At 37.9% G+C, this 13939-nt stretch overlaps 2 protein-coding genes across 3 annotated transcripts in view; one reads left to right on the top strand and one right to left on the bottom strand.

Moving 5' to 3' along the window:
- Positions 1-13483, top strand: part of csnk1da (casein kinase 1, delta a) — a 53659-nt gene extending 40176 nt beyond the window's left edge. Inside the window, exons 8-10 of one of the 2 annotated variants that reach the window (XM_077213082.1) lie at positions 6243-6355; positions 7360-7428; positions 11416-13483. In XM_077213082.1, coding sequence (XP_077069197.1) covers positions 6243-6355; positions 7360-7392 — 146 coding nt within the window. In that variant the 3' untranslated portion in view covers positions 7393-7428; positions 11416-13483. The remainder of the gene's footprint in view (positions 1-6242; positions 6356-7359; positions 7429-11415) is intronic. The other variant, XM_077213081.1, reaches the window with a different exon arrangement.
- Positions 1-13939, bottom strand: part of LOC143722032 (actin-related protein 2/3 complex subunit 1A) — a 147311-nt gene that overhangs the window by 93575 nt on the left and 39797 nt on the right. The window lies entirely within an intron of this gene.

The following is a 13939-nucleotide window of genomic DNA, read 5'->3' as shown; positions in this document are numbered from 1 at the left end:
TATGTACATAAGCACAGCATCAGCAGCTGTAGTGGCGACAACTGTGAATATAAGTGTAAATATAAATATGGAAGACTACTGTGCTTAAGGATACAGGGCAACATAACAGCATAATAACATATCAGTATATACATGAGCACAGCGCCAGTGGCCGTAGCGGCGTCAGCTTTGAGTCCACGTCATAGTCAATAGCAAGACTAGGAGATAAGTGAGGTTGATTACTTACCGAAAGCACTTGATGTGATTTATGGCGGCATATTGAAATCGTACACGAAGAGCAGGTCTGTTTGTCCGCGACTGACCGCTGCACTGAGACAGGAGTAGTGATCGACCGATATTGATTTTTTATAACCGATACCGATACAGATTATTTGCATGTGTATGTGCCCGATAACCGATATGCAGAACCGATATTTATTTACTGTTATACTTCTGTTTTTGGCACAGTTATTACAACACAAATGAACTGAACAAACCATTTTATTTATAACAATCACTCCCTCCTTGCATACAAAAAAAACCTTGATATTTATACACAAATAAATAGAGGGGTCTGAGTCTAAAAAATAAAGTGCACTGTTACTAAGTGTCTTTGTTTAAAAATAAAAGCTTTGATGAGGTAAAAAATAAAGCACAAAAACTATTCTAACATATTTGGATGTGTTTATTTGTTTTCATAAATGGTAAACTAATCAAATTACAATAAAAACATTTATATTATTACATTATATAATTTATATCTAAATTATACATATCATTTATAAGCATCAGCAGCAACAATGTTAACAATAGGCAAAATAAATGTTAAAAGTCTAATGTTTTCATATGGAGAAAATAATTGACAGGGGAGTCATATCACCTTTGCAGAAATGTAATTCATTTTAAACAGTTTTAGAAGGTTTATGTGCCGTTTAATAGGTTTAAACTAAGAGTGAGGAATAATTCACTGGGTAATATTAATTCACTGCATAATATTAGCTGGAATAGCCTATAACATCAGGAAAGTAACAAACAAAACAGCATATACATCATTGCATTTTCCAACTAGTATGTTATTAATTATTATTAATATTTTTGTCGGTCTAGATCATGAAATGCTTTATGACAAAGTGCTGTTTATCTATGCATTTACACATAACTAACATTAGGCTATACGTTACTCAACCGCGATCGCGCGTCCAGATAATAAATAATTAATTTCCACAAAGCGGTATATTTAGATGTGTATTAGCGAAATAATTGCTATATAGTAAATGATAATATAATCTAGGGTGTTTAAACAAGATAATCTTGTCAAAAGTTTCATTCAGTGGCCGTGCTTGAGCATTCCTGATCATCAACCCAGTGAGTGCTCAGCAATATGAACAAACTTTTTTTTCGAGACTAATGGTGAGCAAATACAACAGATAGAGAATTAAATTCAGCGCTTTTATTTTCAACATGCACTCATTCATGTCTGTTTTATTTAATTAATGTAAAGTTACGTCTTTATTGGGGAAGGACGTGACGGATTACGCTACGTGGCTCAATGAGTTCGTCTCAATTTTTTAGAACCAAGCTGCATAAATAAACTATATCAGGCATTTATGTCTCAAATCTAATTTCTGCATGTCTGTTATGTTAAATGAAGTTGAATAATTGAAGCAAAGCAAGTAGAACATATACTTTACCTGTGCACAGAGTTGTTATTGACTGATCTCCTCAGACGCGGGCTGCAATAGCGGAATTCTCAAAACGGCCACAAGATGGCGCCGTTTATCGGAAAATCCGATATTACAAAACCGATTCCCGATTATGGGAAAATGCTTAAATATCGGGAAAAATATCGGTAAACCGATACATCGGTCGATCACTAGACAGGAGGGTGTTTATATTGTGTGAGTGCTTTTCTGTACACAGTAGGACGCGCCTCTGAGGCGAGGGGCTGCTTATCATGTGAAAGATGCATACATGAGGTGCCATGTAGGACCTGTGCCGACATAAGGACACTAGCTGCATTCTCCACGCTCGGCTCGCAGCTCTACCACGGGGGGAGAACATAATAAGCCGGATTCTTAACATAATAAGCCGGGAAAGCATGAAACTGGCAGGCCATTGCAGGTATAAACCACAGCTCAGTGCTGCTCTAAGGCAGGGCAAGCAATGCAGTATTGTCCTGAAGGTTTCCTGCTGTTTGTACAGATGGACTCGCGCAGCACTGCTCCTTAAGGACATCGTCCGAGCAGAAGCGCCGTGGTCAGGAGGCATCTTGAAGAAAATGTCATACACTACATCAGAGCGGCAATCCTTTTGGGCTCTGACCCTGAGGAGCGTGCTAGGCAACAGCAAGCTGGCTTCCTGTAGCTCAGCGGTTCTCAAAGTGTGGGGCGCGCCCCACTGGTGGGGAATAGAGGCGTGACAGGTGGGGCGCCAAACGGGAGGAAATTTACCTTTTTATGCCTTTATATCTTTATTCATTGATGGCGAGTCCGCATCGTAAACTTCATCTTTGCAGCGACACAGAAAACACCAGTTTATAAATAAACAATTAAATGACTCCTTGATATTTTTTACACATTCATAATCATCACTTTTGCCGGTTCTTTGTGGCAAGCTTTATGCGTGCGTGCGCTTGAGTGCGGCAATATAACGTTCATTATCCTGTATAGCCTATTTAAGTAATTAAATCAATATAAAGGGGCGATTTGTCCACTAATGGCTCAAGGCGAGACACGGCAGGCAAAAACATTTTTTTTTTTTTTCACTGGTCAATTTTGAGATTTTGGGATATTTGTATACATGTCTTCTTTCAGACTTGTGGTGAAAAAAGTCAGAAACACACATAGGTCTTTATTTTGCTACACTTTTTCTGTTTGCGCCTGTAGATTCATCTACAGACGCATAAACTCATAAATTCATCAAAAGTTAATGTTATAAATCATCCCTCTACTCCGCGATCGCGATCTGCACCCTGTCAACACACACACAGTTAGAAAGCTCTCTCTCGCCTGAACAATACTGCCGGATCCAAATATGGTCATTTCCCTTTTTATCAGCAACCAATCGCGAAAGTAAAAGGGGGGATTTTACTCTAAATGCGCAATCTCATTGGCTGATGCTAAATCTTTAAAGCCCGTTTTCTCAAAATGACTTTTCTCCCATACTCCAAGTCCGAAATCTCCACTTCAGTAGCACCTATGTACACCAAACTTTCCAGTCTTGTACCTAGTTATATTATGAAGACATTTACTGAGGGACTTTTAAATAAATTATTCCTAGCCTGATTTATATAACATTTTTATTCCCAAAAACATGTCGAAAATCATTTTTTAAGGCTATTGGCAGTATATTCTGATTTACAGGATAACAAAAGTAGATATCCATAAATCCCTCTGTAATTTTTTTCCCATCTAATATATGTGAACACAATGAAAAAATAATTTTGAACCTGGCTTTGTCCAATACTCAGATTTTGTTTATTTAAATATATGCAAATTAGCGCATATTTAATTAGATAATGTCTCATTTGCATATTTAAACCTTAAATTACAGAAAACTTGTAATACATTTTTTCTCATCTTAATGTAATCAACTGGCAAAGTTTCATGGTGATATCTGCTAGTTAAAAAAATTACCCTAATAGTGTCTGTAGTGTCTCGCCTTAAATGTACAACTACTAGTCGACTAGAAAAAAACTTTAGTCGGAGGCAGCCCTTATTCCACATATTTTCGAACCAGCAGGCCATTCTGTGTTGAGCGAGCGGAGGAATATTCAGAATATTGCACATGCAATATATTTATATTACACTATTTTAATATGTGTAATATATAAAAAAAAAATTATTTCATGTTTTAAGTAGGCTACAATATTATGTTAGTCCACAGCCCCCAAACAGGGGGTGCTGATGCTATGACGAGTGGCACTTTTATTTCTTTTCTATTTTTGAACTTGATAAAAATTTTGACACAACTCAGGGCTCAACATAAAAAAAAAATCCCCACTGGCCCCCAGGGCCAGTAGATCAGTGTTTTACTGGCCCCTTCTATATTTTTACTGGCCCTGAAAGAAATTGAAGGAAAAGCACTTTTCCATTAAACTGTATTTATTTATTTATTTATTTATCATTATATGTTGTATACATTAGGATTAATTTTTCTTGTCCCCTCACAATGACAAACTAATTATTGATACATGAGTGATGAGTAACGTTGCATAGGCCTATTTTCACTTCAAAATGGCGAAATTAGACGAAAGGATATTAGTTTGCCTGATTATTTTTCATTCATTTAACATTTATGACCTAAAAAAGCTGTCAATAAAAAAAAAAAAAATGAAGAACAAAACAATGTTGAAATTGAAGGATATGGAAACAAATATAGGAAATGTAATGTAGGCTATGCAATAGGCTATATTATGTGCAAAAAGGTGGTTAAAATCACATTACATTCTAAAATTGTAACATTACAATCTAAAAACTTTGTTTTAAAAGGCTAAACTAAAAATGAAAATAAAAACAAAAGCAAACACTAATTATTTTAGCCTGCATTTGATTACCCCATTATAATGGTCACTTTCATAAAAATATACTTGTAGGTTTAAAATTCCACATATGGCACATTTATTGTCTCCAACAAGTATTTTAGCAACATCTACAGTATATTTTAGTCAGAATTATTACGCTACTATTCTATCGTGCTCGTCTGTTTGGCGCGCATGCGCGCGGCGGCGCTCATTAACGGAAGCTTGAATATTAGGGGAGATTCACTTGCAGATGGAGAATATACCAGTGAAATGTAAGTTAAGCACTGAGGAAAGCACCACGTCTCAAACGCATTAAAGAGCGCAAGTATTTATCTGTCAGTCAGCAACAGTATCTGTCAGAGCATCTGCAGGGTAAGCTGCTTTAAACTTGTTAATTATATCTTACCAGTTATTTTGAAGCGCTTAATACTAGCTTGTGTCATGTTTAGGACAATTGTACTATGTTCTTTCACTGCAGGACCTCACACTGCGTAACGTTACTCCGCTATATTTCAGATGTGCTCGTATCAAACTACTGTATCGATATAAACGGTATTGCCTCATTCCATATTGTTTAAAAAAAATCGATATATTGTACAAACTCGATATACTGCCCAGGAATACTACTAGGAATGTCCTCTTTCTCGTATCAGCCTCGTAGTTCTTTGACATTTGAACACGTTATAAATAACCTGAAGTAACATTGGCACTCTTCGCGCTACTGTGTATGACGTTTGCTGTTTATTTTGCTGATGGCCAGTCACTGGCCAATCAACTAGCCCGACATACTCTTTTACTGGCCCCGGGCCACCGGGCCATTGCTTATGTCGAGCCCTGCACAACAGCACTTTTATTTTCTCTATTTTTTAATTTCATGCAAGTTATGACACAGCTGCAGTTTTATAAATTTGAACATTTTAAGCTTGTTGCGTATTTCATTAGCATTGTGTTGGGGCGATGTGGGCAGGTGAGGCTTGAAAATTCACCCTTGTCCAAAGTGGGGAATGACCGAAAAAGTTTGAGAACAACTGATGTAGCTGAACGAAAAGATTCTGAGGCAATGGCACTCAGCACAGCCTCTATTTCGCACTCTTGAACGCCATTGGAGGGCGTATTCTCGCCCGTGAGATTTCATAAGGCTTCAGTAGATTCAAAGGAGGGATAACCCCGCAGCGCCACCTAATGGTGATGAAGTGTCGAGAGACCGACTCGAAAGGGAACCCAAGGCTTTGTATTTATCAGCTTCTTTTTTTCCCTCTCATTTGATGTCATCTTAGCTGAAAGGAAGTGGTTAAAGGGTTTCAAGCTACTATGCTCTGCAGGATGTTTGTTAAACATGACTTAAATTTACAAGCGTTTGCTTTATCAAAGGGTGAAGGTACACACATAGACAGTGACCTTGAACTGGTCTTGTTAGCATTAATTAGCAGCCTTTAATTGTATGGTCTCAATTAGCAGAGCTTCAAGGAGTTTGGTGCAAAAACTCATAAAGCCAATATATGCCACCTTTACCAGAGTCCTAGTAAACTTCAGTTTCTTAAATTCAAATAAGGCTTATTCTCAGTGAAGCCGTAAGATCAGCATAGTGCAGTTTTTCCAGTTTGGTGTAATTACTTTGTGGTTCAGACATTGGAAAACAGAAGGCTTTTCGTTTAGGTGAACATGACCCAATGTTTTTTATTTTATTTAATTTTTTCCACATTTTTGATGACATGTCTTCTTCCTTTTCTCTTTTTGCCAGGAATGGAGCGAGAGAGGAAGGTCAGTATGAGATTGCACCGTGGAGCCCCTGTCAACATTTCCTCCTCTGATCTAACTGGCCGACAGGACACCTCGCGCATGTCCACATCACAGGTACAAACTTAATGACATGAAATACTCACCCACCATTGCCTGTGTGTTTGGCAGCAGTGTTTGTCTCTGGCCCCAGCTATGCTGCTCTTAAATGGCCCTGTCTTTATTTCCTCGCTTTGGTTAGAAGAGCTTTATAAACAAACTTCTCAATTGTTTTCTAACAAAGAGGCAAAGGGGATAATGATAGAGACTGATAGCCATGAAAGATTGCTCAGCTTGTGACTGCTGTGGCCTTGCATGAAATGGAGCCGGTGTCATGGTTTACAGGGCTGTTATCTGTCTATTATGAAAGCACTGAGAGGTGTTTTTGGGCTATATATGCTGTATAGCTTATCTAGAAATTTGCGTTCAACAGTGAAATAGACACTTATGTGAATATATCTAAGCGACATTTACAAAAAAGTAAATCACTCATAAATTCATAAATTCATCTTTATTCCCATTCTACTAAATTTTATTATCATATTAAATATTACTATTTGTATACGTTGTTTTTATTATGAAATATATGTGTGTATTATTGATATTGCTAGGCTCAACAATAAGATTTTTTTTTTGTATTTGTAAAAAGATTTTCCCCCCAGCTATATTAAAAAAAAAAAAAATTTTTTGCAAAACAACATTGTTCAAAACACCACAGAACACCAGAATTTTATATTTGCAAAGCATCAAAACTGACATACATAACTTAAAATTGCAAGGATAGTTGAAACTCAAGCCCTGGCCCCGGTCCATCGTTGTTGTTGAGCCCTGTATTGTGTAACCAGCCACTCCCACATATTTCAGGTCTTATTTGCATAGAGTTGTTTTTAAACATGTCACACATTTTTGACATGCTGCACAGAGTCATAATTATGTCTATAGAGTGACTCTGGTAATGTGAATATTTGCTATTTTAATGCTTTTTAAGATCCGAATTTTTGCTTTTTTTTTACCACGTTGTTGATTTTAATCACAAATAAATGTTTCCCCCCTCCACCCACCCACCCACCCACCCACTTCAGAATAGCATTCCCTATGATCACCACGGCAAGTAGATGCTCACCATGTTCTGGTGTGAGAGGCAGCATCGGGTGAGTGACAGATGGGTACAATGCCTTTTTTTTTATTTACCTGGACTACCTCCACTTCCCTGCATTGAGTAATATGCTCCCTGTCCCGCATCACTGCTGTACGGCTGTTATCCAGCAGATCTTTAGCAAATGCTGTTTAAGTGTTTCATTGAAAAACAACATGGTGTTATTCAAAAATGTGCCACATTTGGGCACCAGAAGTAAAATCCCTGTTCATTTTCTCAATAGAGAAACATAAATCTACCATTAGCTCTGAGATCCTCTTGAGAATATTATCAAAAGAATGTTGTGCAAACATTGTTGAAGATTAGCATCCAGGTGGTCACTTTCTGATATTACACTCTAGTTTCTGCACCAAAAAATGCTTTCTTCAGAATAACTGAGGCTTCATTGACTTCTATTCAAACAGAATATTATTTAGGGTTTTTGGTATTTTGCTTTCACCAAATATTGTTTTTATACTTCATGTCTCAATAGTTTATAGTGTTCCTTCATTTTGCATTACAAACTCTCTCTCCACCTCCTTACACTTGTATTTTGAGTATGATTCATTGGCCAAAAAATAGAAAACAAAATAGTTAAAGATGACTTTGACGGATATTAATATTATTATTGTTTTTATTTGTATAGCTATAACCATAAAATCGTAACTGTGATTTATTTTGGCCACGATAAAAGTGTAGTAAAAAATCTTTTATCGTGACGGATCTGGTTCTTCTCGAAACTGGCTGATTGGTTTGGTTTGCAGCTTAGACTCGCAATCGAGGAATTAGTTTGAAATGACTATAGGGAAAATGAATGGGGAAAATGCTTCTGGGACAAGGGCCATTTGAAAAAGTGTGCGATCACTGTTCTACACCGAAACCACCAGTATTCATAGCTGGGATGCTGCCGTACTTAATTCCGGTTTCATCCCAGTTAGCAGTTTATGAGCTCACGCCCCAGTCTAATGACTCGAATGGTATTTTTAATCCTTGCAGAGAGAGTTATTCATAACACCAGATGATGTGATGGGTTACTCACAGATGGACAGTACTGTTATCCTCCGATCCATTTTTAACTGAACTGTGGGGCTGTTACTTTATTTATTTATTACAAAAAATGTGCTAAAGCATCAGTCTCAGATGCTCCAGAAATATTTCCCTGCTAGAAAAAACTGCTCAAAACACAATAATTCCAACTCTTGTTTGGTTTGAGTATGCAATTGCAGTACTATCCTCCCTTTTAGTCACGTAAATGTCTGGCCGAGATATCTCCATACCCCAGTGCTCAAATTTAATCAGATCAAGAGTTATAAGAGCTTTCATTTTGTGCAAAAGAAGTACTAAGTTCCCATATGCACGTATGCCCACTAGCCCACAAGTCCCCACTGTCCTGAACAACTGCTAGCAGCCTACACATGATCACCATGTACTCAGATGTATTTAGAAAACCAAATAATTGATTATTTTAATCTGGTGTTTGGAGAGCTGATCAAAAATCAGTCGCTGAAGCACAAATGCCGTGCAGCAGAGCGTTGTTGATTGTGTGCTGTGCAGCGCTCTCTGCCTGTGACTGTGTGTTTCTACACTCAACTCTGTGATGTGTCAGTAACCTCTAGTTGCCTGGTTGTGGATGCCTCCCTCTGTCTCACTCTTTTAACCCCCAGTGCTTGTCTCCATCCGGACTGTGCTCCTGTGCCCCACATACTAATGCAGCTTTACACTTACAAGCCTTTTTGCTTTCAACTGTTTGTAAAAAAGTGTAAAACTGCTGCTCATGGCCTCAGTTTACTGAAAACTGCCACCACTTAATTTATTGTTTGTGCCCTGAATGAAATGTTTGCTTGTCTCAGATTTGCTGAACGGCTCACCTCTGCAGAGCTCTTTTGTTCCCTCTGTAACGTCAAAGACCGATTCACCCCTGCCCTTTTGAGAGCAACCATCACATGATTGGCCCCAGAGTCCTGGTGGGCCCCCTGCACTGCCATGCCTTTGACGAAGGCTCATGAAAAATGTATCGCCACCTAATTAATCACCCCAGATTTTATGCATCTGAAGATGCAAGACACAATTAGCTGTTGCCCGCCATTTGTGTTCTCCAGTGGAAATCAACAATACAGTGTATTGTTCTTCCCCCCCCCCTTTGTGTTTGGTGTTATAAACCTTGTTCCCCCCACTCCTGCCATATGGCCTCTGCTGGGGCAGGCCATGGGGGAGCTCAGAGAATGGCCCCAGGACAACCTAAAATATTTAGGACTCAGACAGCTAAACCCCCATAAGAACTAGTGATGCACCAAAATTTCAGCCATCGAAAACGATTTTGAGCGAAAATTAATTTACCGTTTTGAAGGCTGAAATCGTTGACCAAAACAATGGTTCAATTATCTTGTGCACACAACATGGATAAGCTACCATAGGAAAACATGTTATCTTGGGCTGGGGTTGACAATATTGATTTCTCGTTTTAAATCGATCGTCATTTTAATGAACCGCGATGTTTTAGTCCTTGCTATTTTTTTAGTTGATGCATAAACACTAAACCAGCCTAAATTAGCCTAAATTTAGGTAATTGCAATAAACTTTGTTACTTCTGATATGAAACAAAGTCAGAGCTTTAAAATGGTCAATTTTATAACAAAATTCAAACAAATGTAATTTTGACGCTCTTAAATGTTGAGTGACAGATTGCTGTATCAAGTGTTGATTTATTAAATAAATTTGATTATTAAATAAACTTTAATATCGGTTTCGTTCATTTTGGTGCATCGCTAGTAAGAACTGTACATTTTTGAGAAGTTAAATTGACCCAGGCTTAGTGTTGTTGAACAAAACTGATTACAACCTTTAATCCCAAGGGCACAAAGCTAAAATTCATGATGAAGCTGAAAGCATGACATCATGAATCTGAAAATGGTGATTCTGAGCACTGAATAGACTGTTTACACCTGGTATTAAGTGAAATCTATCTTGTGCATGTTGTAAGTGTACTTTTGCTTACAAGTCATGTGTATATATATAAAATCAGCAAAGTTTTAAACTTTTATTTCAGTGTTGTGGTTGATTGACATGTGAATAGGCGGTCCTTTGAGGTTGTGCACGATGCTGATCTTTATATCAGATTGTAAACGGGGGTCTCAGAGCCATGATTTTAAGTCAGTGGTATCCTACACATTCCCATGACATAGACTGAGATGACTCATGGGAATCGGGGAACAATGGCTAATACTAAGTTTCACACAGCAGAATCATATAGTTGTCAGTCCTGTTTGGAGTGTTAAATATGATTCATTCATGGACAGCTTTTTATGAAAGAAAGTGAATTTTATATTCTATAACCAAATACTATCTTAAATATGGACAATCTGAAATATTTGTAAGGCACAACCAAATTTATAGAGCATTTTAAGTTGATATATGCTTTATGAACAGAACCACAGTTGACAGCCAATGTCACATTATTGACTTGAAGTACACTTCCATTCTTTTTTCTTTTCTTTTTTTTTGAAAGAAATTTCAAACCTTTATTCAGCAAGGACTCAAGGAAAATTGATCAAAAGTGACAGTAAAGGAATTTATATTGTTCCCCCAAAAAAATTATATTTCAAATAAATGCTGTTCATCGAAGAATACTGAAAAAAGTATCATGGTTTCCACAAAAATATTATGCTGCACAACTATTTTAAACATTGATGATAATGTTTCTTGAGCACCACGTTTCAACAGTAGTGTATCTGATTCAAGTTCAATTTCTTTATTTACTTTTATTATCTGTTGCTGTGGTTACAGGCATTATGCAAGAGTTAAAGGGATTTGGTGACGCCCATAAAGACGTCATGTCCTTTTGACGTCACGCCTTGTCACTCCCAAACACTGACTGTGTGAACAGTCTACAATTTTTAATTGGGCTGTTAAAAAAAAGTCTCAGGAAGCTATTCTCAGCAGCAGTTTGCTTTTGTATCATGTGGCGCTTCTAAACTGATGTCTCTGTCTCTCCTCTCCACCCCAGGCTCTTTCTCGCGTCACCCCAAGCGGCCTGCAGTCTGCCGTACCTCGATGAGACCCTCCACACGCCTCAAGAGCAGACCAACCACAGCCCTGATCTGCACTAGGGCTTCTCCAGCAGCCTCTAACCATGTGAAATCAACCTCAGCAAATCAAATCGAAACAGAGACTTCATTTCCTCCTTCCTCTCAATGGAATTAAACACACTTGAGTCTCACACAAGACTTGAGACATGGACAGGTTTTGGTTTTCTTTTCTTATTTTGTCACATACACCACACAAACATTTCCTCACACCTACTCTTACTCCAAAAAGGCACATCAGTTGTGCTTGTTAACATCACTTTCTGCCAGACAATCGCTGGCAAGGTGGGAGGGGCGGTCATTCTCGGTCATCGCTGCCTTTGGCCCTGACACACACCAGGAGGAGAGGGCCATCCTCCTGCCGTCCAGAGGCCTCTTTGCAAAGCAGAGCGTCTTGGCTAAAGCCATGTATAACGGCTCTGATAGTGTGGCTCACCCTCTCCTGTTGCAAAAAAAAATACTTACACAGCTTGGAATGCAGCTGTACTGATAGCCATTGACATTTTGCTTACCGTAACATTTTATTTTTGTCTTTTTGTTTATGTAAAACAGAGATTAAATTGATTTCACACTGGCTACAGTCTTTTACAGATGAATCTTATCTTTTTGTTCGTTTAACAGCGTTAAGCTTAATGAAACATGCAGAATTGAATAGAATTGTTTGAAAGGCTGTTCGTTAATGTGGCAGGATGAAGACAGTGTCACTTTTATGTCTTTTTGTAGTTTATTATGCGGAAGGCCAGGTGGAGAATCATACAGCAATGGTTCGAATAGTTGTTCCCACAGTATCACCTTTATACCGTTACAGCTTTTTAGATTATTTTTTTATTTTCTTTGCACCAAGCAACCTGGCCCTCTTTATCAACTCTAGGTTTGGTCATTGTTTTTTTTATTGCATTCCCTTAAGCTTTTCTTTTGTTTCTCGAAAGCTGTGAAATGCCTGTATTGTAGAGTTGTTGATGTTATTAATGTTGCTGTTTAATTTTTTTACCCCCTGAACTAAGCTTAGTGCTTTTACAGTAACACAGGCACACGTGGTTGGGACAAGACTGTTGGACAGTGTCACGAAAATACATTTATAGCAGATTAGGAAGTCTAATAATGAGAAAAGGGCTTCGTTTTTCTAACCAGAGGGAATAAACTTGGAAAAACTTCTGGTAATCTGACAGGTTTGAGAATATGTTGAAACAAACTGGCAATTTTTCTTTTCACATTTGTGTTTGAGTTTGGAATGCCAGCTTGTCTCAATGAGAGAACACCAGCCATCATTTAAGCCATGCCTGATTTCTTTTTGATTTTCTTTTGACTGAAACTTTTAACAATTGAGATGCAGGTTTTTGTTTTCCTTCAACTTTATTTACTGAGTATTATCAATGCTTTTAGTACTACTTTTTCCTTGTTTCAGAAGTGTGGTCCCTTGACTTACTGGTGCTATAAGTCACAGAGGACATGGAAGGTGAGTTTGCCTGTCCATATCATTCAGCATAGTAGAGCGTAGGCTTTTTCTGTAGTCATGGGGTGGGGGGTCTAGTGGTGAAATTCTGAAAATTCTGTTGTCATGTATATAGGATGTTTCTAGTGATGGCAAAGTACCATTTTTTCATAGCCACTGTCTGTGTGTGTGTGTGTATCGTGAGTTTGGGGAAAACGCTAGTGCTTAGAGAGGTGAGAGGGACTTTGTTCCGTTCTAGATTTGATAAGTTAGTAATTTTCTCTCCACTGGTGGTCTCACAGAAACAGCCGCTCCAGTACTGGTGGTGTTTAAATGTAGGCACAAGTACACTTTGTCGGGATCGAGCTATTATGGATTTCTCTTTCATTTTTCTGGTTCATTCTACACACGACTGCTTGGCCAGTCCTTCTGCATCACACTGTGCTGTATCAGGTGGAATTATAGAAATCTTCCTTCCCTGGAAGATTTTTTTCCTCATTTGTATTGCCACTGTATTTGTGTATTTTAAAATGTGTAAATAAATTAAGTACTTGTAAGTTGTATTCGTTTTCTTACTCTCCTCTTAAAAATGAAAATGTTCCCGCCCTCATGTCGTTCCCAACCCTTGAGACTTGTGTTCGTCTTCGAAACATAAATTAAGATATTTATAATAAAACCTGGGAAATTGAGTGTGTAACACAAACTTTAACATTTCACAAAGTTAATAAAGAGATCGCGAAAGTGAATTTTATGATTTGAGCGGTTTAATCCAAGTCTTCTGAGGAGACGTGATCGATTGGTCAGCGCACATAGAGCTTCAGAAATTTACCTATCAAAAGTTTTGGTGGTAGGGCCTATAGACTTTAATGGCGGGACAGAAATCCCTTATTAGGTTTTATTAAAAATATCCACGTATTTCGACGATGAACGAAAGCCTCAAAAGGACATGAGGGTGTGTAAATGACTATTGTCACTATAAAATAAGCGGTAAAAATATCATTTGTAGCTACAGC

This window comes from Siphateles boraxobius, unplaced genomic scaffold, assembly GCF_051911475.1.
Source record: "Siphateles boraxobius isolate OS27281-9 unplaced genomic scaffold, OSU_SipBor_1 66, whole genome shotgun sequence".
Classification (NCBI taxonomy): domain Eukaryota; kingdom Metazoa; phylum Chordata; class Actinopteri; order Cypriniformes; family Leuciscidae; genus Siphateles; species Siphateles boraxobius.
Note: the sequence above shows the minus strand (reverse complement) of the source record. Positions and strands in the feature narration are given on the sequence as shown.